Source organism: Homalodisca vitripennis, chromosome 2 (assembly GCF_021130785.1).
Source record: "Homalodisca vitripennis isolate AUS2020 chromosome 2, UT_GWSS_2.1, whole genome shotgun sequence".
NCBI lineage: Eukaryota > Metazoa > Arthropoda > Insecta > Hemiptera > Cicadellidae > Homalodisca > Homalodisca vitripennis.
In genome coordinates this window covers 138186164-138213400 of record NC_060208.1, presented here as the reverse complement: position 1 = coordinate 138213400, position 27237 = coordinate 138186164, and the positions used below count along the sequence as shown (strand labels likewise).

Below are 27237 nucleotides of genomic sequence, written 5' to 3'. Positions count from 1 at the left end.
TTAGCATAGTATCTCTGGCAGAATACAAAGCATTCAGATTTTTTTCGAGTAGAGCAATCTTATTTATCATAGCTTCCTGAGAAGGTTTTGGTCTCTGTTTATCTGTATTTTTTATTAATTTCGCATTGCTGTTGTGATTCGTTACCGGTTTTTTATTTTATCTTCTTCCTGTTTTTTAATATTTGAAGCTGGCTGTGTAATTTATGTTTTTTCTGCAGGTTTACAGGTTGCCTAAAAATAAAAAACTTTCTATGGGTTCTGCTAAAGATTCTCTTATTAAGCTACATAAATACAACGTATGGCAATATATATGGTAAATACAAAACCCTATGGCTTTAAAATCTAATATCTTTAAACGAGCAATTCGTTCCGGTCACAAAATACAGGGTGTTATACTCTATTCAAGTAGGTATTTAAAAGAATGTAAACAATCTTGATATGTCTTTTTATTGAAATATGCAATTATAAAATCAGATATTTGTAAAGGTGCGTACAGACATCGCGAGGCTTGCGCCGTGAATGGTTCGTCTCGCATTACATCAACCTGAGGCATGCTACGGCACATGTATACGTGCGAACCATTCGCGGCGCACACCTCGCGATGTCTGTACGCACCTTTATGTACTTACAGAAAAGCAATTTTAATATTTGTTAAGTTTTTAAATGAATTACAACAGATTTTTACACAGTTTACAATTTTAAACCACATATTTCAATAAAAGACATATAAAGATTGTTTACATTCTGTTAAATACCTATTTGAATAGAGTATAGTTTTCTGTATATATATATATGTATAAAACTAACATCCTGTATTTTGTGACCAATTGACGGAATCAATTATAAGAAATAAATCTATATAATGAATATTACCTCTATACTTTAAGATAGGCCATAATATTTTCTAATTAGCAAAGAGAAACTTTTTGGCGATTTCTAATATTTTAGTAGGTATTCATAGGTACCTAAAATGATTTCGTCACTCACATTAGAAAAAAGTGTAGTAGATTGGATTTATTCTTAGTCGCCGCTTGCAATTCTTCTTCGATTCTCTTAGATACAATAATATCTAGTTCCTTGTCGGATTTTGCTTGTAATTTGTAATTTCGCCACACTTCGTTAACTAACTTTTGTACATTTTGTACTTTCGTACTTGTATGAGATTTTTTAAAACTTTCAAACAATTTTTGGTATAACTTGGATTTGTCTATTTGAAACAACATCTTATTTAAACATTAAACTTTGGCTAATGGAATGAATGGTAACACAAATGTTAACTTGCTTTATTATGCTTACAATACGTCTACTCGCTATAGCATCCAAACAAAACAATACACTGATAGAGGAAATTTAGACAAGTGAACAGCGTGTGGTAATTCCCTTACTCGGTTCTAACGCAAGTAGCGGAATTACCGCGCACTGTTCACTAAACGTATGTATTACTTGCGGGAATCCCCGAAAATGCGTTTCGTTTTCAAGCAAAGACAATGTGTGGGTTGCCATTTGTGTAAAAAAGAAAATAACTACCGATGACGTAATCATCATCTAGACTCCCCTACCCCCCATGTCATCCAAAATAAGCAAAGCAAAGACCCCCCCGCCCCCCCATAGTGCTTACGTAATACTTGAACGGCCCCTTAATAAATAAAATACTTGTAATGTAAAGCTATATTTATAAACAAATCTTTATATATATATATATATATATATATATATATATATATATATATATATATATATATGTATATATCTTTTTTCTTGATTTTAAAAACAAAGTGAACCTTTTATTATAACTACTAAATAATTAAATAAAATATAAGTGCAAAATTGAAAAATGAAAATCTTCAACTTGCTGAAATGAAGCATTTATTATTCCTGTCCTTAGATGAGACCCGAGAAATGTAAAAAGAAACAAATACAAATCTACTCAGTGTTCCTAATTATTCACGTTTAATCATCTGTGATATCTCAATTATTAAAGTTTTTAAATATATAGCGAACAAAGCAGAAATAAAAAAATAAAACAGAAGTCATAATTCAAAAATAATTTTTTATAAAAAATTTAAATATTGATATACAATTTCAATAAGATTTTTCTTTAATATTCACAGAACTCTATACAATATTCAATGTAAGGGATTTAAATAAATGTATATTCTATCTTAAAAATTTGTAATAAATTATTTTTAATACATTTATCTATCTTAATAAATAAAATACTTGTAATTTAATTTCCATAAATATTTTAACAAGCTGAAATTGTTAATTTAATTTGCTAAATGTTACATAATTCGTAACAGAAAATCAATAAATTTACATCCAACATGAAATAAAAACAGATTAATTTAATTAAAATGTACTAAAACGTTTAAAAAATATTTAGATAACTCAAATTAAAGTAGCTAGGTAAACGGTACTCACTTGATGAAAACTACCCCATGGCGTGAAGGACCAGGAGTCACTGGCTGCTCAGCATAACAGACAGGGAGCTAGCAGCTGATTATATAACTGTCCCGGTCTCAGTCTAGGTATCTGGTTTCTCACAAGCAAGGCTTCACTGTTACAGTTACACCACTCAGCTATCCTGGACTAGATACACTGGCATAGTCCTGCTACTGCCAATATATTGTTGCATTATTCTCTGCACACTGATAACAATTGGAAGCTTACATTATTTAGAAACTGGGTAAATTAGGCAGGTCTTCACTATTAATAGATACTGCTTTTGTAATACCATGGTAATGCTAATATTTTTATTTCAGGAAAGACATAATTTAGTTATATGAAAAGCACAGGTACAATGATTTTTACAGGATCAATACATTTTTTAGACTGCAAAAGCTGTCCCAAATTCAGGTAGAGACATTTCATTCATGATCAAAGGCAAAATTGGAGCCAAGTATATAAATTCACATAAAAAATAATTTTTATTATAATTATACGGTATTACACTAAAATAATATATTAAATGGGAAAACATTTTACATTGAATTAACTATACCAAAACTGTTTTAAATTTAAGTAATTAAAAAAATCAATAATCTGTTGAAATTTAAAATATAAAAACAGGATTGCTTAATCTAATTGTCTCTGTATTTCTTCAGGATTTTAAAAATATTAACACTATTAAGAATTTGAGATTAATTGTTAAGATATAAGTTATCAAATATTATACATCTATAGTGTAGTTATCTTCAATATGCTTATATTACCATTATAAAATGTATGTATGGCAATTAAAAGTAGTATTAGTTTGATTGAGATGACACTATTCTTTGTACCTTGTACATATTATAGACTAAAGTGGTTTCATTATGGCTTCTTATTGATTATCTTGATATCACATAATACCCAATCCTAAGAGCAAACTTATCACAGTATACTAACACTAACTTAGTAATTTTACACCTAAAAGGTAATTAATACAGAAGAAAACGTATCCTACCTGAAATATATCAGTATAATGTAGTGCAAATAATAACAAATTCCTAGGGTTATGGTCATACAAACAGTCACTGATTAAGGTTACATAAATGGCCAAAATTAAAGAATGACATTATTAAAATATTAAAACTATTGTGCCTTTTTTTTGTTTTTAATGTCTTAAATACATGTTTAGAGTAATTGGCTGAATTTTAGTGAAACCTGCCTATCACTCAAGGAGCTGGACAAATTCAATTTCTGTCTGTCTGTCTGTCCACACAATATCGAACAAACTGGTTTATAGACTTGAAATTTTGCATGAAGCTTTATTTCTTCATAAGCTACATCAAGTGACATCAGTGGTGAGGTATGTTTGTTTGCATATCTCTCCATGGGATTTTGCTACGCATTAGGGCACATTTTTACAATGGCCTTATGGGTAACTGTGATGGTAACAAAAGTGCTACAGAATAAATCAATTTGTGAACAAACTGATATCAAATTCATATGATATTTTAACATGCAACATATTTTGCCTAATGTAATGAGTTACTGACTTGAAATTTTGGATGTAAGCTCAGATGATGCATATTACATAACACGTGGTGCACCTCTCTATATAGCCATACTTATAGAGTACTCATTATTCATTACAAATACTCTAATATATATGTTTGCGATTAACTACTGTTATTAGGTGTTCTGTTACTACCAGTAAGTTTTATTTGAAATGTTGGCCCTATATTCCAGATTTTATTGATCTTGTAGAAAATGTGATAGATAATCAAAATGCTATCCAAAAGTTCCTAACATGAAACAAAGAAACCTGCTGCAATGTAGTGCAACCAGCAATAAAATGGGTAATAACAGGAAGAAGTCAAGGTTTGTTCAGCTGTGTACAATATCTGTCTGAAAATGTCAGTAAATAATCGTGAAAAATGGTCTGACGCTTAATAAGAACGAGTGTTCAGTTCTCCAAGTAGCCCCACACAATATCCTACAGGCCTGTACCACCTATCCAACTACGTATGACAAGGTTTAGGTCATTGGAGTTGTGCTTGACTGTGACCTTACAATTTCTGACAATGGTACTTGGCAGACTGAGGGGCCTAGTAAGGTTTAGGCCATTGTTGCCGGTACCTTCCAAGATTCAGCTCATGCAGTCACTTGTCCTGTCAAAATTCTATTACTGCTATCTGGTCTATAGAAACAGCATCTTGGCAGAAGACATTGATAGAATCTAAAAAAATGCAAAATTCAAATATCTAGTGCATAACTCCTTTTCGGGATGCAGTGGGCATGCTCCCAAATGGAAATAGTGTGTTGAACTTTGACATGCTGTATGGTACATAAAGCTCTTATTCTGAAAGTAACCAAGTGGGGGAGGCTCTTGTTTCATAGCGAGGTTCATTAGAATAAAATGTGAGAGTCCAAAGTTATTCTTTTAAATAATTTGAACATTTAGAATATCCAATAACAGGCACTGGTACAGTTTTTTTACATTTGGCTATATGTTAGTTTGAAGTTTACAGTCAATCAATTATTAAATTTCTTTAACCTTTTCCCTGCAAAAGATTCATATTAAACTTAGGGACCATCTAGATAGTATCAAGTATTGTGGGACATTGGCACTTACGGATTCTTTAGTGCTTTTTGTCATTACCTGTACAAGATGAAGACGGGAGACACTAGTACTTGCCAGTGCTACTCAGGAACAGAAGACGCTGCCAAGCACAAATTTTTTACTTGTGCCAGGAGGGAAGAAGAGAGAACTAGCTGCTAGGACATCATAGGTCAGCTGACACCTGAGACTGACTGTCACATGACAAGAGTCCAAAACAGCTATCTCCATTATCCGCAATAAGTGCTTTGATTAAGAGAAAATTATGAAGAGTTGGAGATTAGTAAATACAACTAGCTGAAGTAATGCTCCAGAGTGGTTCCGGCTGGAAGGGAAAGAAGGATGAGGTTGGGGTTTAGTGAATCAGTGTCTGAAGGATTCATCTTTCCAAACCTTCACTTCAGGGCATGTGGGGTTGACTAAATTGACACCGATTCACTAAACCCCAACATTCCTTTTCTTGCATCTTGTCTTTGAGTACGGTTTTCCTTTTTATTTAAAAACAGGAGAAGCCAATACCTTTTTAAGCCTTATTCTTCTTCTCCTCTTATTGGCCATTAGCCTGTGTGAGGATCTTATCAAACAGAATAAGGGGGAGTTAATACAGAATAAGGTAGATGGCACTAGATCAAATATTAAATTCCCCATTCCACAAGCCAGTAAAAGTATTTCTGTTATTCAAATGATAATCTTGGGGCTTATAATATATGAAGGTCATAATGTGTAATATTTTAAATATTTATCGGTATGGATTATTTACTACTATTTTCTTATTAAATGCTCATTTTCTATCAAGCTGTTATTAATCAATATAGTTGAATTTAAATTACACACAAAATATGTATACCGTAATAGATGGGAGAAATTTCTTTTCTAAAAAGAATCCATTCCATCTAAATGCAAGGATAATAAATCTTAAACTTATAAAAAAATACTTGTCAATATTATTCTAGGCCATCTTTGTAAATATAAGATACTAGCTGTTTCCCACGGCTTCGCACGCTTTTCGTAAGCTTTCCCCGTGTATGTGCACTTCTGGTTCAAGTGAATTATATTTCCAACGACGATGTAGAGTTTGTATTGTTGCCACAATCAAGAAATTCTGTCAAAAGTGTATGTTTTTGTCTACATACATGTACTTTATTATAAAGTGGTCTAACACGCAAGCTTTAAGTTCAACCAGAAATGTATTTTGAAGACAAATATACATCAAAGCTTAGAGCCTTCAAATAGTTTTTCGCTATTTAATATACTTAACTGTCTCGTAATCGCAGTTTATAGTGTAGAGGCGCTTCAAAAACTTTTAACTTCTGCATTGCCACCTGGTGGCGAGATACATCAATAGGCATAGCATATAAACCTTCTCCGTCGAAAAATACATTAATATACAAATTTTCATAATGATCGGTCAAATAGTTTACGATTCCATAAAGGACAAACACACAAACATTCATTTTTATATATATAGATATAGACAAGAAATTAAAATCTCTAAAAGTACAGTAGATTCATTTGCAAACTTTATTAAAAACAGCTGTGATATATCACAGAAATAAAATTTTGTTTGATTCATCTTGTTGTTTTGTTTTACTTAGCACTTTTCAGTAAAACTGATAATCTAGTCATTGATTAATAAAATTGATTATTTAGGGGTACTAGTTAAAGAAATTTGCTCTTAACATTAATTACCACTTTTCTAAGGAATGTGGTGTTACATTAAATTTTCAATATATTAGAAAATATTCAAACAATTATTCTAAAAATCAAAGGTAAAAATCAAGGTAATAAAAGTGGACATGTTAGTTACATCACTTACATTGTTTAGGTTTAATAATTTAAAAGAAATGAGGTGAATTCTATTTTATTTGGCTTAATTTTCTAAGTATATTGATAAACTAAAGAAAAATCAAATATGTCTGACATAAAAATATCGTTATGGATATAACAAATATGCTTAACATTAGTTGGAAAATTTGTAATTAAAACATACTGGGAGCAAATAAAACAAAACTGAATTAATAAAAAATTTATTGTGGCCACTGCCACAATAAGGCCATTGTTCAAATGGTATCAATGGATACTAGTCGGTCTACGTACCATTGTATTGTTATGCACTTTGTTAAGAATAAGTATTCTCATATGATTGCAATAAAATTCATGTTGTTTCAAATAGAAACAAAAAACTGTTCTGGTTTTATTATCTTTTTTATTTCTTTTCTCTATTGTTTTATAAAATAAGCTAGTTATTTATTTTACACATTACCAAATACTGCTGTAAAATTTCTCATTACAGTACACTTTTATTTCCACATCAAATTATGAGATGCTTTAAATATTTTGAATTTCTTACACTAGAAATGATGGTTAGGTTAGGTTAGTTTTTTAGGTCTCTCAGGTATTCTGACACAATTTTGATATGTTACTGACAAGTACTAATCTAGAGGAATGTTTTTCATTTGTTGCCATAGGTGTTGGGCAACTCTTTTGTCCTAGCCAACAGTGATGGCTGGAAGCACCAATTTGACTACTAGTTCCTGATAAAGGTTTTTATTTATTTAGTACTTTGTTTTCTGTTGCTTTCCTATTCTCTTTCTAGGCATTTTCTAGTTTAAAAAAATCAACAAATGCTGTGAATTTGGTAAAGTATACATTTGCTTTAAAAAGTGGACCCGGTTTTTTATATTGAAATTGGCAAACGATGTTACTTAATCATAACCATCGATATATTCAATCGATACTGATTAATTATTTTGAACTATTAACTTAAATAATCTATATCAACAGCTGTAAACACTTTAAAATAATACACGTAGGGTAATATTTCAATTTTATAAAATAAGTAATTTTGATTGTTAAAAATGGCAGTCAATTTTAGAAAGCTACACGACATTGCTTTGAAAGATGATAAGAGATGTTTGTCGTGGCTTCAAAATGTTTGACTCATACCAAAAAACCCATTATGTGAAATTTGTGGGAAAGAAACAACTGTAACTGTGAGAGGAGCAAATATGGTCGTCTTCAGTTTTCCTAATTTTGGTTATAATAATTTGTTTGATCACTGTAAATATTAGATTCATATTTTAATTTAAAACATATGATTGTTATTGAGGACTATAGGTACTTTTATATCGATTGATAGTCTAGGATTTGAGGTGTGAATATTAGGTATCCATGACTGCATTCTTCGATATAAAAAACCAGGTCCGCTTATCGTACCCTACCCAAAAACCTTGTTTCTATGAGAAAAACAGTTTAAAACTAAAGTCAAAAACCCAATGAAAATTGGCCTAGAACTATGTACAGTACTACTACAAAAATTTACACAACAGCTCTAAGAATATAACAAATCAGGGTACTTTGGGATTATACCGACCACACTAGTATGAAGAACACAAAAATAGAAATTTATAGAAACAAACATGATAGAACGAAAAAACAACTCTTCAATTACAAAATTACAAACTTACAAGCATTTCCAGGTATTGTGATCGGTATTGTTGTCGTTGTTATCTTATCTTTCTCGAGAATCCTGATTACGGCAGGCCGCGCGGCATCACGTGATTTGCACGGTACATAATTGCCTTTCCATTACAATTCAATTTATATTTCTGATTAGCCCCTCTAGAATTTGATATTTTACTGATAGGTACTATCTCGAGGGATGTTTTTCTTTCGTCGACATCAGCGCGGGGCAGCACCGAAGGTGCTGCCAAAGCCCGCGCTGATGGCCGGAGGCACTCGCATTTTGGGTGGCGGAATGTGATCAAGAATAAAAACAAGTTTTTTAGTGTTTTTTTAATAAAGAGTTTAGTTTGGTAAATGTTTGTTTTTGTTGAATTTTTGTGTTTGGAGAAATGTAGAGGTAAAACACGGAAGTACAACAAAGCGATGCACCAGCTGAACGGGCGGCGAAACTCTGCAATCACGTTATCTACTAGACGCTCGACTTTGACCTCTGTCTGAGGATGGGGAGGGGTTTGCGATAAGACAATTCCTGTTTTATATTGACGAAATATTGTTCTACGCTAATCTAGTAATCAGTAGAAACGAAATGTGAAATAACGATTCATGTCTGGGTGTGGTCGGTATAATCCCAAAGTACCCAAATCAGTACTCAAGATAACAGGATTACAATCCAAGCACACACCTAGCCCTACTTGTGAATATTATATATTAATAACTATTAATATATAATTAATATTGTGCATATTAATTATGTATATTAATTATAATATTATGTATATTAATAACAACTTTTTGTAGTTATTAATATAAATTTTTGTCATTTATCACATAAAGTAAACTATACTAATTTATTAAATAAAATAGTAATGTTTAGTCATTATTTTGATTGTTTCAACAATATAGACAAGACAAACCGTTTCATTGATGGATCAAAGTTTTAAACCTCTGTTTAACTGTCAATATCAGCTGTGATTGAGTACTAAATAATACTTTCTATTTACACCACGATTCACACAGATAATGGAAAGGTAATTTATAATTCATACTATATACCATTACATGTAATTGTTTGGCCAAATATTTTGAGGCAGGGATTGCAGGAACCTAGTTACTTCATTTTTATGAACTAATTATAATAATATTCATATATTTTCTCCCATTTGTTTTGAATCTTTCTATTTTATTTCAATAAAACAAGTAGGTTTTAGCCGAAGGGTTTTGGATTAAAATCTATATATGGTTATCCAATGTAGATTAATATGTTTTGTGAAATTCAGGGCTAGTATAAAGCAAAAAAGGTTAATTTTTATCTTATTGTGGATCGAAATGTATGGAAATGATTGGGGTAAGCAACGTTTACAATGTAATCATTACCAAGAGACCACGGTTATCACTAAAATCTGTTAGTATACATACAACCCTTGATTACATATTCGTATAATCAACGATACAGCCCACATAGAGAAGCGCTATTCAAGGTTTGTTTCGTATTAGAGAGCATTTTATACTATTATATTTACCGTATGCAGGGCCGCATTTACAAATTCGGCGCCCCTAGGCCTACAGACCAAAGAGCGCCCCCCCCCAGAGGACTCTGATTACACTGACGTAGAAATCCAGTAAATTTCTTAATTACGTAATTTTGATGAAAGATAATTACAATAGTATATATATATATATGTATATATAATAGTATATATACATATATAGGAGTGTTTTGAATAAATAAAAGCAATGAACCAATGAATGAGTCAACGTCGCACCCCGGACCTAGTTGACCTTGGCCACCCGCCCCGCCGAGCGCCAACACCACCCGCCGCCGCAACTTTTTTCTTTTGTGTACTTTAAAATTTATGCGCCCCCTAAAATTTTGCGCCCTAGGCCTGGGCCTAGTGGGCTTATAGGGAAATGCGGCACTGACCGTATGTTATTATAAATTAATTATTACAAACCTTAAATGTTTACAATTTTCGATTAAATACTTGTAACTTGGTTTAGCCATTATAAGAAACCAATACTACTAATATTGCATGTAATGTGTCTGAATTTTGTATTTTTACTTAATAAATTGTGTACATCAGTCCTTTCACATCATCAACACTTATAGTGTTAAAATAGACAAAATTAAAATTAAAACCAGTTTAAAATCTATTATACGTGCCTGTAGTTTAGTTTTTTTAATTGTAAACACAATAAGAAAAGTAACTAGTTATTTAAAAAATCAATATACGGTATAGATAAATCTAAAATTGACGACGTGGAAATGGGTGATCCAATAATATTAATATATCACATTTTAACGTAGTCTTCCACTCTATTTTAAATTTTTAGTTTTATGACAAATTGTGTGATATATGAAAATAAAACGAATGGTTAATTCTATTTAGGTACCGTAACTCTATTTTAGTGCATCTACATGATTGCTAATTTATTTTTAATTAGAAGTTTAAACTAACCAATATCACAAATATCTAAAACAAACCCTCATAAAGTATATAATAAAAAAACTGATAAATACTAAAACATTCGTTACCAGTTCAATTTGAAAGAATGGTTTACTAACTTCTAAGATTAATCTTAGAAGGTTGAGCTGTTTATTTTGGTGGGCACCTGTTTTATTATGATTATAAATCAGATGAAACGATTGCCAAGCAGCGTTTTGTCGCGGTTGGCAGTGGTAAAAATGATTGGTGTGTTGAATTCAATAGTTTTTATTAGGAATATTAGAATTATAACATTTTGGATAAAAGCGACCGTATGCTGTTTTTGCTAATTTTCGAAGACAGCTGAGAAACAGTTTTATGGCTTTTCATTAAAACACAATGGTTCAGTAAAATTACATAATGTTAGGTACTAAACATAATTTATTTTTTACATTTATTACGTGTAAATTTATTTTGTTTTCACAGTATAATTTATTTTATTCTAACAGTAAGATAATACAACACTAATAACATTAGTAAATTTATTACAAAACAAATTGAATACATTTTTTTATTTTCCTTTTTTATTTGATACAAGATTACGTACTAGTGCTAGAACTCTTGCTTACTGAGGAATTTTTTCCTACAGTGGTACTAGTCTAAAACATTTTTTCTCTTTTCTTCATGAGTGTAGTATGATATCTATGATATCTTCCTAGCACTGGCCAGCTGATTGTCAAATGAATGCAAATGTAAACATTACTGCTCAAACTGTACTGTATTGCACTTGATACTACTGTTATTTTTGTGTACATCAAACAACTTGTTGATTGATCAATAAGTGATTGTGTCGTCTTAGGAACTAAATAACAATTACTATATTAATTAAAAATTTTCAGTGTGTGAGTTTCAATTGATTAATTTATTTGAGTGTAGTTTATTTATACTATTCAAGTAGTGTTTGACTTTGTGAAAATTAATATTATGTATCTTAAACTAACCCTTTCACTCTAGGCCCTAGATTATTTCAGTGTGGTGAGTAATATTCTTATGACATTTTTCAATGACCAAATATTTCTGTGCTCATATCATCATTAATTTTTATCTTCTTTGTTTTTCAATAAAGTACTGTTAGGCCTATGAACATAATATGGAGTTGGACCATAGCCTTAGGCTCATAATAATACTGGACTATAATGTAAAGATATATTAGAATGAAGTTAAACGAATAATATGTAGTATGCATAAACATTTTGTAGGATTCACAATTTTAATTGTTTGGGGTAGACTTTCGTAAACTAGTACTGTTAGTGCTTATAACACTTTTAAGTGGAATGCAATGGTTCAGTAAATAGTTGTATTGCTACGAATATCACATTACTTATGTGATGCAATGAAATAAATTATGTTTCAATTACTAGAAAATAGGACTAATTTGTATTTAGCACTATCGTTCATGGTGTCTTTTGTACTTCCTTAATCCTTCAAGTTGTTAGTGGGTAGAGTTTCATATGAGAACTTAGTTTTTATACCGCTTAGTATCATCAGTGTTATTTAATATAACAAATAACCGTGATTATATATATGTAATCAATGTATAAATAAAATAAAGTTTATTTTCTATTTTGTATTTTCACATTTTCTGACAGGTGCTTTTTTGAGGAAGGCTAAGTATTTTTAATCAAAACTAGCCAACCTGCTTTTTTAGCTTAGGACAGGCTGATTGCTGCTATTGTTGATGACATTAGTTGGATTGAAGATTCTTCTTTCAGAATTTAATTTATCTAGAGGTGAGATATTATTACTCTAGTTCAAAATCTACATTAAGTTAGTCCATATCAAATTGTAACACCTGTTACATAGAAAGTTGGTGTAGCATAAAAACTATAAATTATTAGTAAATGAACATTTGCCGAGGTAAGGTTACGCATGCGTTTAGTTAAGTTGTAGAGGTACCTTTCATATTTTTTCACTATAAATATATTTTTAATTCATGTATCGTTACACGCCCGTGTGTTACGCGTTTTCAAGTTACAGGTGTTACAATTTCACTTTAAAGACTAAATTGAATTAAAATCTAATTCATTTTGGTGAATTCAAAATCCGTATAGAAGAGCCATATGGGCTTAGTGCCCAGTCTAAGAAATTTACAATTATTAGCATATTATAAAATAAAACACATTTTATAACTGAACTGTCTCAATAAAGATCTAATGTATGCTAATTTTAATTTGATATAAAGCAGATTTTTAGGCCTAGTCTACAACAAAGGATTTTTATAACTCATACACTACAGTATATAGTATGATGTTCTGAAATTTAGTTTTACCAAAATAATCACTGGGATGATATTTTGTTACAAAGTCGTATTATGGCTTTTATATAGAACTACCTAGCCTTGATCAGTATATTACAGTAAAAACCTCTTAAAGTTGTTTTACTTAGTTGCTTGTTAAATGATTTATTTCAATATATTCAGTATTTAAATTTGACTTATTTCTTGATTTTAACTACTTCACTGATGCTTATTAGATAGTAATTGATGATTTATTTTCTTCCAGGTAATGCCACCAACAAATAACAGAATGAAGCAGTCAAGAGAAAAGTGTACAAGGTACATATATAGAAAAAGGAAGAGAAAGAGACAAAATCAGAAGAGAGAAGAGGAAAACAGAAATAGGCCATAGATCGTTCCTATTCCATACATACACTCTTGCCACAACTTTAAAGTGTATGATCCATCTCATATCTTGATTGCCAAAACCAATGCTTCACTGATGTTAAAGGTTCCGTGTGTATTAGAAGAAGATGAAGTTATAAAACATTCACAATTAGGTGTCGTGTCCCACTACAGTGTTCTTTATTCAGGAACAGATTCTGAAGAAGAAAATGAAACACTGACTTCCTCCATCATCCCTAACAGTAATTTAATTTATCCTAGGATGTATGTCCTAGTAAAAGTTCCCTATGGCACAACAAGGGGATATAAATCTACAAATAAGAGCATTTCATTATGCAGCTATTTGTCAAACTAGTGTTAATGAAGACAGTTATTTATCTGTCACGTTTTTCAAATCCCAAGGAATTAAAAATAACTCATTGCAGATGATCAAGACATCAAAGATATCAAATTTGAGCAAATAATAGAAAACTTGCCTGATCCAACTAACAACCTAAAGGTTTATTTAGGATTTCAGCATAAAAATTTAAATTTTCGAATAGTAACTTTATTTGCCATAGTGTTCTTTATTTTGTACCATATATTTACTAGAGTAACTAATTATATCAACATTGATGGTGTAAATGTTATTAATTTACTTACAGGTACTTTTTCTCAATGAAAATGTATCCAAGTTTGTACATGTAACACCCATTACACTTTGTTAAATTACAATATAAATAAAGTAAGATATTAATAACAATGTGAATGGTTATTAAAATTTGTGAATTGTTATTTAATGATGAAATAAATATATTTTATATTCAGATTTTTATACTGAGTAACTTCTCAGAGTTTTGGAATTATTTACTAACCATCTCTTGCCATGTCCAAATTGTGTAACATCCGTTACAAGTGGCTTGTAATGTGTAACTAAAATTCCAGCTGAAAAGATATCTCTATGATGTTTGGGATAACAATTTAGGGTCATGTATTTTATTTAAACTCTAATGCTATTTTATATTTTTGTATTTTTATAAGGTTTACTTAATTGAAAACATGTCCAAATGTAACACCCTGTCTCCATGGTATTGCTGAAAAAGTAAAAATACAAAATATAGAAAGTATTTTGAGAAGCCTTCTATTCAGCAACTAGCCATATAAGTTAGTAATTTCTGTACTGGCCATAGAGAGAGAAGTAGGTTCACACTGAATATGAGAGAAGGTGGATTCTGCATCTGGGTCTGAGGATGAGCAGAATTGTCTTGCAGGACTTCCCCTAGGGTGGCGTCTGATCTCCTCCTCTTAAGTGGATCAGTTTCTTCTCAGATTGTGGGTCTAATTACAGGACATGATCACCTAAGGAAGCATTTTCCAAAAGGATCCGCTGTGTGGATTGGGTAGGAGGAAACTACTGAACACCTTTTCTTTGACTGTCCTACAAGAGAATATAACGCCACCTTTGGTAGTCTAGAAAAACTTCTGGGATGCGCAAAAGACCTTCGAGGCTTCTAAACAATAGGCCACCCCTTAGAAAAAGACGAAAATGGATTGCAATAAAATCAAGTTATATTTCCAGAAAATATAAACAAAGGCTTACAATACTCACAGCATGGTACCCTCTTCACAATTGTTAGTTTATTAGAGAGTTGACTAGATACCTACCTCATCATAGAGTTTACATGAATAACTTGCAATTAAAAAAATCTTTTTAGCCTTAATTTAATTAATACTATTACTATTTATGATATTTGACGAAGAAAAGTGTAAGGATTCATATTTTCTTGGCTGATGTATATTGCCAAAGTGGGTGTAGAAGACCTCCAGTTCATAATTTAAGAATAATTAAATTATTTAAAACAAATTTGTCAAAAGATTAATAGATGCCAAGGGTAAATAAAGAAATGTATTTGAAAAGAGATAAGGCAAACTCTCAAACTAGTAATACTGTTATCACAGAAATATTACCAAATTCTGGAAAGAGTGAAAAACTGCTGTGGATGCAACCTTTTCTGTGTTTCACAGATGGTAAATATTATTACAACCCCTCATTTTCTACCAAAAATCAAGCTTGTATTAATATTATTTGTATTTATACTATAATACTCTCGTTACCTTGAAGAAAAAACTACAATATACTCATTTGAATTTCCTTCTATAGAATTTATTCTGTTTAGTAAATGTTTTATCTTAATAATATTATAAATGCAAAATTCAACTATTCAACCAATTGTAATGCAATTTTACATGGACATTCTTAGGGTCTCTGATATGAATATAGGCGTATTGTTATTTTGAAAATCAGTCATGGCTAGACTCATTGTACTCTAAAGTAGCGAAAAATCCCGTCTTGGTCTCTAAACAGTGAAATATTAATTAAAAGGACCTGTTAAATGTAATCAACTATATTATGTAAATATAGTTTTATGACAGCACAACCATATGTTAAATTAATTTAACCACTATTTTCAATTTGTTCACATTTATAATGTGAAAGCATAGAGTAGTAGTAACAACACTTCTTATGTCAACCTTTTCTGCAATCGCTGTTAAGCACAGATTAAGGAAATATCCAGATTAGAAGATTAAAAGTTTGATTAGAAATATACTTTTAATTACAATTTTAGCAACGATTAAGTATTAAATATAAAAAAACAATTGTTACTATCTAACTTTTATTATAAATTTAAAGATTTATAAAACCCATCTTAGTTGTCCTTTGACCGGGGGAGGCTCCTCAGATTTCTGAATACAGGTCAGATATACAGGATGATTCACAAAGATATGCAGAAACTGTGGGAGTTCATTCTACAAGTAAAAATAATAATAAAAGTTTATTATATACATGGGTCAAGAAATGCTTTGTTGGTGAGTTACGGCTAGCAAAAGATTTCACCTGGATTTCAGCTAACCATGTAAAACGAGTTCTTCCTAAAATTCTGATAAGGTAGATTATGAGGTGAATTCTAAAGTTTATTATGCTTTTGATATGATAAATCAAATAAAACAGGTCCCAGAATTAAAAGTTAAGTAGTTTTTGAGAAAACCAGTGTGAAATGCAAAAAATTAAGTGAAAAACACATTTTTCATCTTTGGGCAATAATAACTTTGTTATTTCACCAAGAAACAAACCAAAATGTTTGATAAAATTTGTAGAAAATTTTATTCTGATCAAAACCGTGTAAATGAGGTACACAGAAAGCGAATAGATGTTTGATTAAATGAATTTTGATCCATAATAGTACAACACACCTTTTACATTTGACTGACAATAACTTTGTTAATTACCCATTAAACAAATTACATTTCTTCTAAGAAATGGTAAATTTCAATTCTTAAATGAATATATTATTTCATAGAGTATATTGATTTTAGCAGTGTATTCAAGTACTGCTAACAGACTGTACGGCTTGATTTAATTTGATTTAAACAATTAATTAGTTACAAAAAACAGTAATTGACATTAGGAAATAACCATTTTAGTGTTATAACTGTTGCTATAAATAATATTGATGTAATTTTATAACTAACTGAGAACATAAACACTGAAACGATTAGTGGGGGTGTTTGGGTGGGGGTGGGGTCGGGTGCTGGCAGACAGATAGAAGCAAGCGGCACTGTCAGTGACAGTGCCAGTAGTGTGCAGGCCACAGACATGGTGCCAGCCAAGTCTAAAGTAAGTCACTCTTAACACGTTCAAACACGCTGTTGTTAGTATACACTCTTCACTCAGCTACTCTCACTTTTCTCAAATGGCAAGGTTTTGCATTCCTCAGTAGTTTGACAATAGAATACCAATTTAAAAACAATCATCTAGATTTTTGTATTTTTTAAATTGTAGTATGTTTCTGAATTGTACAACTAATTTCATGAGCATCCGTGTAAATTCCTTAAATTGAAATATATTAAAGATTTTCTCCGCTTTAACCTTACAAAAGGAACATTTCTTATGTTTATTCCCAACATCAGGATACTGGAGACAATAACTTTACTACCAGTTGTCGGTAAAAGAGTTAGAAGTTGTGTAAGAAGATACAATTGTGGAGATGTGCATTATATTAGTTTCTTACTGTAATTTTAATGCATTTTATTGTGTGAGACCTTTCGATAGCAAAGCTATCTTCATCAGGCAATCCACAATATTTACTTTTTTTATTTACTTTTGTTAACACCTAATATTTGCATTGTACCAGCTTCTTCTTATTGGAATAGGTTACTTAATTTAAAAACAAACACTCCAACAGTCATTGCATTTTATTCCTGTGAGGCCTTTTGTTTTCAAAGAAAACATTGTCAGACCGACGTAACTGAAATAAAAGTTCATGAACATAACTGAATATTTGATTCAATGTAGTAGGTTTAATGTCTATTAAAAATCAACAATATTACTGAAAAACTGACAGTATATTATTACTTATGGTTTAAAAAAGAACTGTTATAGAAATCTTTTTACTACCATTCTATAAAAAAATCATTAAAACATGTATAGTTTTACCTTTTAGACATTAAAATCCAATGTATATCATATAAAAATCACTACATTAAAATCGTAACAATTTTCTTCCTGTCATTTTGTATTCGTATGGGTTCAGATGTTTAATATTTTATGGAAATCAAACATTAAAACGTTCTCAGGTATCTCCAGTCACGTTCTCGACAATTACAACTATTTTCTTTAATGTAGCAAATACATTGTACAAATACGAATGAATATATGCTGCAAATTTGTTTGGATGTCTAAAAAGTGTCACTAATTAATGGTGTTAATTTTCAACTTATAACTGATGATAATACCTTACCAATTGGACCAAATTTATTGCAGTTACCTGCACTTAAAATGTGTACTAAAATTATGGCAGTTATGATGATTCCAACTATGCCACAATTGTCAAAGTTCATCTGTGTATGTTACTAAGGAGCGAATGAATTGGGTGATGAATGAGAGTGTAACTTATTTAGAAAAGTAATTATGAGTCCATGAATCACTTATTCAACCTTTTACTACTTTTAAATAAGACTACTGTGCTGCACCTAATAACACACATTTTATTATACTCGGTAATTTATCTGTTTTAAAACTTTCCTAAATGTTATCATCATACTTGTATCTTTTAGCATTTTATTTCAAATCATAAAATCAGGTCACTATGTAAGAAATTGCAAAATTAAATACAAATTGTACCATTTAAAAAGATGTCAATATATAATTTTTGTGATGTAAAATTTTTTCATGCGTACTCTTTACTTAAAAAAAAATTATAATATGAATTTTCTAAATGTTTCTAGTGCCTTTGAAGTTTTTATTAGGAGTGGAATAATATATCTTGGTGATTTTTTTTTAATTTCTCAGGGTCTTGCCTTTTATATGGTGAATTAAAAATGGTTTTGAATTACTTCACAAAAGTGAATAAAAAAAGTAAATTTTTGTGAAGTGTCTGATGAAGATAGTTTTTCTATCAAAAGGTCTCACACAGTAAAAAATTGTAAAATATTGGTTGTGAATTTTCAGTATAGTGAAGAAACCAATATAGTTTTCATCTTCAACATTGTTTTTATGTGTTGAGTGATTTTGTAGTCCTTTAAATAAAAGTATCCTTACATACTAATATTATTCTAAGAACATACATTTTTAATTCTACTTGTGTACAAAGACCTTATTTAAATAATAGGAAAAATCAGTTTGTTATCTTTAGCCATTTCTGAGAGAAATGTTTATATGTTATCATTAAGGAAGATTGGTATCCCTTTTAAACCAAGTTTGTAGATATGGAAGCAAGAAGTTAGTGAACAACAGATATGTATTTTTGAGAACAATTATTTTTCTGGCAATTACTTAAGGTCTTGATATAGCATATTGATGTTACCAGAAAAGTACAAATCAAACAATTTTATTTACAATTAGTACATGAAATAGCACCATTTATTAAAAATAATTAATGTATGGTAAATCTAAATTATACAGTTTAGTAAATAGTTAATTTTAAAATAAAAAAATGAACATTGTCAGGCTTAATGCTGAAGTGTTATAAAACTCATCAAGTGAGTATAATGCCAATTCTGTTAAAATTTGCTTTAATTTCTTTTGATTTTCATTTTTAAGTTTTAATAGAAAGTGGATTTAATATATAAACATGAAGAACTTGCATGTAATAGTTTTCAATCCTGATCTATATTTTGTATTGTTCTTATAAATAACAAGTCTTTTATTTTTTTATTTTAGATATTGAAAGACATGCAACCACTGCACTCTAGCACTTACCTTATAATTTCTTACTAACAGTTCATACAGAGAGTGGCTAAATTATTCGAATTAACTAAAGTATTAACTAAATCAGTATTACCACCAACTTCAGACAATCTTGGAGGTTAATAAATTTAAAGACAGTCAGTAGGTTAATAAATTTATAAAGTAGTTAATATGCATAATAATGGTGAGTATGTTATTAAGATTTGTATTTATTCATGTTAACTAACTTCTAGAAAAACTACCAAGTTTTAATTGTAATATTTTCAAAGAATCGTTTACAAAGACCTTTATTGTTTTTTTTTTCTAATGTATTGTGATATTTAAATTTTTAAACATAAAATTTATTTAGTAATTAGAAAACAAATTTAATATTTTTGGTAGAATTTTTGAATGTATACTGAATAGCGTAAATTATTTTCAGGTAGAGGCATGTGCCCATATCATACATTTAATGGGGGAGGGTGGACTACAATAGACCACCATTAATCTAAACAGTTCATCAATAGCTTGGCTTGTCTGTTACCCCATTCTGGCTGTGTTTGGTAATAGCAAAGATCCCAAACATTATCAGTCAATACTCTATAGATGGATGTAAATCTATGCAAATAATGTTATTCTATATGTCTTAGAAGAAATTAAATTTCTGATTTTAAAAATGATTAATCTAAAGTTGATAATCATGTGGAATTTGTAGAATGGCAGCGGGCGGATCATGAGCGACGAGAGTATCAATGAGGCGTTGCTGGAGAAACTGCGGCAATGTGCACTCAAACCAGCGGAGAACATGGAACAGCTGAGATCTGTTGCGGCCAGACTGCACAGCAGGGCCGGCTCTCAGGGTAAGTACTAAAGTAAATTATCTTGATGTCAATCTAAATAAAATAATTTTAGAGGATAATTTAATAAATTATACTATTTTCCCTGAATTTGGAAGCAGACTATACATTGGTATTTGCATGGTCAATATTACAAATTGTTTCAAGGTCTGAAAACTATTAGTGTACAGAAGACCACCGGGAATAGTATGTTGTTTGACAATCTAATAAACTAAATCCCGAGACAATTCATAACCCTGCAGTTTGATGCCAGGCTCCAATTCACTATTGTTTATTGTTTGGTTATTCACCAAACTGAGAATTACTTTGTAGTGGGCTCACTAAAACTGCCCTCTTTCTTTGTATGTTCTAAAAAAGTAGGGAATTGAAATATACTTGTATGTTTGTAGAACATATTACATATCTTACCATAAATACTGTTATGAATTAAAATAATGTTCTATGAGTGTAAACCACCAGAAAGAAATAAAGTAATAATTTGGTTAGTGAATGCCATAATTAATTAGTTATGACTAATCAGCCGATATCAAGTTCGTTAGTGGATAGAGAATAACTGCTTCAGCAACATATATTTTAGCTTTGGTAATATTAGCTGTGTTATGTAACTTGTCCTTTCGTCTCAGTCGGAAGAAGTAGGTGGATTTTCTGACAACTGAAATATTATTAGTTTATTATCAGGGGATGTACATGTAAACAATATTTTGAAAACCATTAGAGATACCAAAAAATTGTTTATAACGAAATGTTTAAGAAATGTTATAATTATTCCAGAACACTTTTTATTGTTTCTCTGGCTTCATAAATAACAGAGTTGTGAATTTTTTAAAGTTCTAAACTTATAAGATCAATTTTTTACTAAGTTTCAATTTGTTTTGGGGTTTTTTGATATATATAGGGTTTACCAAAACTGTATACTATCTTTTGGATTACTGTTCATTGGGCGAAATGAAGCAAAAAATCAAATGCAACCAGTGGTCTATCTCTTAACCTTTAAAATGCAGAGTTGTCAACGGTGTTGTTATAGGCTACTCAGGTTTATTTGCTGCGTACAGAGCTGCTCCACAGTCAGTGCAAATGTAGTGTGTTTTTCACCCACCATTTCAGTGAATTCTTCATGCACCAAACTGCCGTCAGAATTTCCTGAATCGTTACGTCAGGTTGTGGTTGATAAGTGAGTCTGCATCCCGATTACCGCATTCTCAGTAAAATTGCAATGCTGAATGCCTAACTCACAACACATCCGTACAAATCTAAAATTGATAAAACATCCTTATTGTTATTACAACTAATTCCTGCTATACTGACTGAACCACAATCAAAGTATAAAATGAAATAACTTGCAGTAACATCTTCAAAAACGCAATTGAAAATACTGGGAAAACAATAAAGTCTGTTTTTAACGTCCAGGTAAAACATCTGTGTTTAACTACGTGCTTTCATGATAGTTCCGTAGTTAACCTTCAGAGTGTAGTAGCAATACAGCACTACTTTGGAGGTAGTTCACATAAACACTACTAGAGGCCAATGTGTATTATCTTACAGCTGTTAGGCGCTGTGTAGTGAAGCAGCTGTTTTGAATGTGATAACACAGATGTAACAGTTGAATACAAAAGTGGCAGTCAAGGTGCCACAAAACTTTAATAAACACTTTATGTTGAAAGGATGTACCTTTTTTTCAATTGGTAGAATTTGCGAAATAAATTTCATAATGGCGGCCGTTTAAAGTATCTTAACCAAATATCTTAAAAATACTAATTTGACAAGAAAAATACAAAAGTAACTTTTTGTAGAATTTTTATTAATAAACTCAAAGAAACTTAACTATTGAAATCGGATAACAAACTGACTTATTAACTGACAAGTATAGGCCGACCACGCATGTCTAATCTCAAGTTTCTTCACAATAATATAATAATTCAATAATGAAACAGTGTAAATAAATTGACATGTTCAAAATAATTGTTATCTGTTATTTGTTACATTGTTAAACTTTTACCTTATTATATATACTTTTGAACTGGGGATGATTTAAGTTCTGGAGATCATGTTTGGTAACGTTATGCAGACATTGTTACTAATTGTTACCATTAGGACAATTGCAAGAGGCTGATTTTGTATAAAATCTACTTCAAATCAAATCAAATCAAATCAGTTTTTTATTGCCGGAACATTATACAACGCATGGCAAATATCATATTTTTACTTTTTACTGGCTAAAATTTTTGTCAAACACACCACAAGAAATCTCATTCAAACATACAATTTTGCAAACGTACCCACATCCATTCATTCACCAATTATTCCCACTTCCAGCGACGAATTTTGTCAGTCTTTTTAATTGGTGGTCTCCAATCATAAGCAAAAAATTCGTCAACATTATAAAATGTTTTTGACACTAAAAAGCGTTTCAACACTTTGAATACGAGTTTTTAACACTTTGAGTGTTGAAGTGTTTTTTAATTGAATCTGGTAACTTATTGACGAATTGAACACCTGCCTGTGAAGGCAACCGTTCATAAACCACCGTTCTGTGTCTACCAGTTCAGTAGTTATCTCTGCCTCTAGTCTCATACATATGTATGTCTCGGCCATTCGTCATGGCACATTTAGACATACAAAACAGAGTTGTTTCCAAGATGTAGAGACTGGGCAGCGTCAACAGTTGCAAATTTTTGAAGGCTTCCTTGCATGTCTCTCTAAATTTCAACTTAGCGATAATGCGGATCGCTTGTTTTTGCAGCTTGAACACTCTCAGGAATTGATTGTTTGCACAAGCTCCCCACAACACCAGCCCGTAAGTGAGGTGGGGGTAAATCAAGCCATAATACGCCATCATCAGAACTTGAGTCGGGCAGTATTTGGCTAGAGACCTCAAAACATAAATGCCTGAGGCCAATTTGGAGCAAACGTGGTCGATGTGGTACTTAATACTCTTATAAGATTAAGATTAGAGCTGTAGAAGCCCCTTGGGTAGAACCTATAGGATGTATTTCAACTCTACAGTAAATAAATTTAGATTGTAATAGATTTCAATTTATATCAAATTAGTTTATAAAATAATAGTTCTAGATAACTAAAATCACCATTCAAAAAACAAACATTTTTTTAATAATATAAATACTGTTCCAATTATTTGCAAAAGATGGAATTAAAAAACTAATGGTAGGTAAATTATGTGAAATTGTCTGTTTAGAGTGATTATCCTGTGGGTATCCTATTTCTAAAAATGATTACAAAATTTGGCTGAAGTTCTGCATTACAACCAAAAGTTTCCTTTGTGTATTTTCTCTCGGAGGTGGGATCAGTTAGTGTCATTTAAGATATGACCAGTTGACAGCTACTGATGGAACAGTAAATTAGCTGGGTGTAAGCTAACTCCCAGTCACGGAGATTTGCATGTCAACAAACTGATTTAAGTATGATAATCTAGGTCAGCCTTCTTCATTAATGGCTGTGCATAATAGTCATGTTCTTGATTGAATTTCCTTGATCATACACTAACTCAAATTAAGAAACAATAAAAAGTTCTACCCTTATATAATCTATGATTAGTTAGTGTTGGATGTTGTAATAATTCATACAACACAACAGAATGGGAAATTTGTTTATTAAAGAATAACATTTGTTGAGTAAAGTACAGAGGCTAATGATAAATCAAGAGTTCTTAATTAATAATAATTTTAAAATTACACAATTAACTGTAATTAAATGTTAATTTAAAATTGACATTGATTTATAAGACTATGTTTTCTAGTGATATACACTTTGGTACAGTAGTGACTGTACATTTAAATTTAGTTAAACAAGGATAAAGAAGACTCAAATGTAAGCAAACGTTCTAGCACTAAGAGTTAAGTTTGTTTTTCAATAAATGCCTCAAAAAACTTAATTTAAAATTTGGTACCTTTATTTTTATCAGATACAAATCTTCAAAATTGTCTTTATGTAATAATAGTTTAAAACTTAAATGTATTATATAAAAAAATCTTCATTAGGCTGATATTTAGAAATTAGAAAACTGAGTCTTTTTCTTGAGACAAGAAGAAATTTTGTCCTATTTTAAAAGCTATAGTAATGCTTTTTCTGATTAATGGGAATAGAGGAGCAATTTTTCTTAGAGTACGATTTCTGTATTAAAATACTAGACATACAGTTTTGTTTTTTATGTACATAATATTTTAGCTTTCAATAATCAAGTGGCATTATTTTAAGGAAATTTTGCCATAACTGAGATGGACATGAATTGATTAATGAACCAAAAATATAAATCATTATATACAAGGAGAATTTCTGTTGAAAAAGAAAGATTCAATAAGAAGACTCTCTCTCATAATCAATGAAGTCTTATGAGACAAATGCACCTCAGACTATAAATGTCTCAGCATTGTTTTATGTTATCCTCAACAATACCCTCTCACTTTTTGTTCCTTTCCACTTTGATTACTTTTACCATTTAAATTTTGTTGCAAATTCTGATATCAACAGACCTGCAAAGAAAAAGGCAGAAATAAATGAGAAAAATACATTTTTTGACCATAAAGATTATATTTTTGGTGAACACTTTAAATTACAATTAAGAATTTGAATATTTGAACACAGAGTTCTAATCATTTCACACTAACAGGAAGGGAAATCTGTTTAGGGATACTATTTGATTCCTTCAGTATCAATAGTATTTTTATACAAAATTAAAGTATACCAATACAGTTTTGTCTATAGTACCATTATTGTTAAGTGCCCTATATATAATGAAAATTTTGTCAAAATTATTTTTATATATTTCTTTTTAAAGCAAAAGTACAAGGTCTTGTGTATGGTGTTGCTAGACATGGATATTAATTAAACTCGGAATAGCAGTTGATGTATGAGTTATGGATAATTATTTCCTTATAATTAAAAAAATCCAATTGGCTTACATAAAATTGATACCAGTATGTTTCACTTAAACATTTAATAAATCATTTTTAATTTTATTAATTGTAACATTATTTTATAAAAATAAGTAACCGAGTTTCAAACTTGTAAATACTACTAGACGATTTAACACTTTCACTGCGGCTCTGTATTGAGTGATCTTGAGTTTCCTAACTTTGACTCTGTGCTGTAAAGCGTCTGCTGCAGTCAAAGTGTTAAAAACAAGTGCAGTAGATAGAAACATCATTGATCCTGGTTGTAAAATGGAAAACTAAATTAGATCAATGGATAATCTGATAGTTGAGTTTTCTTTGCTCTAAATTTGAGGCTGAGTTATTATCATTTACGATGTTCTCAATAGTTACCCAGAATTAGTACTTTTGCAACAAAGAAATGGAAAAATAATAATTTATTATTTTGAAATTTAGTGTTAAAAATGAAAAGAATCCCTTTTAGAGATTTGTGAATTAGATTTATATGCCAATCTAAGTAAAATAACACAATAAAAATGGTATATACAGTTTTAATTGCATTATTAATACCAAATATCAAAGTTTAATTGTACGTTTAGAGCATGAATTTTAGTTGCTGTTATCTGTTACAGTTTTTAATAATATATTGCAGCATAATATATTGGAGCTTTAAAAAAAAATGTTAGTTTTTTGGCTTAGAACTGAATTTTTAGTTAAATATATAGAAGAGTAGAACATTTCAAAGAAATAAAAACCTGGGTATTGATAATCATAAACTATACCTGCTTGAAAAATATAGTCAACATTGGACTGTTACACCGTCTGCTTGTAAATGCGTACATATGGACACATAGATAAAGTAGCAACACTCATTTTTTAAGTACCACAATAATTTTGTACTATACAGTATACAAGGAAAAGTGAAGTATGGATTAGTATTTATATAAAACATAAAAAAGATCTTCTTAAAAGATAAATTAAAACACTCTTGAACGTGGGTCTGTGAACTGATCAGGGATCTCAGAGTTTCTATTTTTATTTAATGTTTGTTTTTATGGTGCACTATTTAAACAGTTTGGCACAGCTGCAGAAGCTTATAACAGTTCAATTGTCCACATCGTAAATATACAAAGTAGATTTAATTGGTTAAACATAAAGTTGGCCTTTTGGTTTAAAATAGTAAACAGTCTTGGCAGAGTTCCTGACATGAGATTTAATGAGGAAGGTTGATATTGATTGTATATACACATAACTCTTCTTATATAGTTTTTTTGTTTGTTTGTACAATGATAGGATAAAATTCTGAAGTTATGAAATTTAAAAATTTCATATGCATGAGTTGTGAAATAACTGATTTCGTTAGACAAGTCAACTGTGTATGTGTATAAAGAAAACTGTATGAGTCACAATTAACAGCCTTAACTCCTTGTCATTTAACTAAGAAGTTAACACAGTGGGAATCCAAGTGTGTATGTAAGTATATGATAACTTCGAATTATTAGAAGTAAATGTTATTCAAACATAATTTTTAACTATCTGCAACCAAATCAATTCTAGAATGTTAGAAATGTCTATAACATTTATAAAAGTTGCTTATAATCATTTATGAATAATAAGGTTTCAGATAATGAAATTTATAAATTTTAAGTCTAAATTATGCATACCATTAACAATCTT

At 30.4% G+C, this 27237-nt stretch overlaps 2 protein-coding genes across 7 annotated transcripts in view; one reads left to right on the top strand and one right to left on the bottom strand.

The window, feature by feature from the left end:
• LOC124354799 (major facilitator superfamily domain-containing protein 12-like) overlaps positions 1-9455 on the bottom strand; it is a 39123-nt gene extending 29668 nt beyond the window's left edge. The window contains exons 1-2 of one of the 4 annotated variants that reach the window (XM_046805518.1): positions 9424-9455; positions 2422-2648 (exon numbers count right to left, since the gene is read on the bottom strand). The gene's annotated coding sequence lies outside the window, so the exon portion shown is untranslated. Of the gene's footprint in view, positions 1-2421; positions 2848-9423 lie in introns of those variants that run through there. The other 3 variants (XM_046805515.1, XM_046805517.1, XM_046805516.1) reach the window with 3 other exon arrangements.
• A 2234-nt stretch (positions 9456-11689) lies between these two features.
• Positions 11690-27237, top strand: part of LOC124354792 — a 170007-nt gene continuing 154459 nt past the window's right edge. Inside the window, exons 1-2 of one of the 3 annotated variants that reach the window (XM_046805505.1) lie at positions 11690-11967; positions 20533-20677. In XM_046805505.1, the coding sequence (XP_046661461.1) occupies positions 20551-20677 (127 nt within the window). In that variant the 5' untranslated portion in view covers positions 11690-11967; positions 20533-20550. Of the gene's footprint in view, positions 11968-17181; positions 17268-20532; positions 20678-27237 lie in introns of those variants that run through there. The other 2 variants (XM_046805506.1, XM_046805504.1) reach the window with 2 other exon arrangements.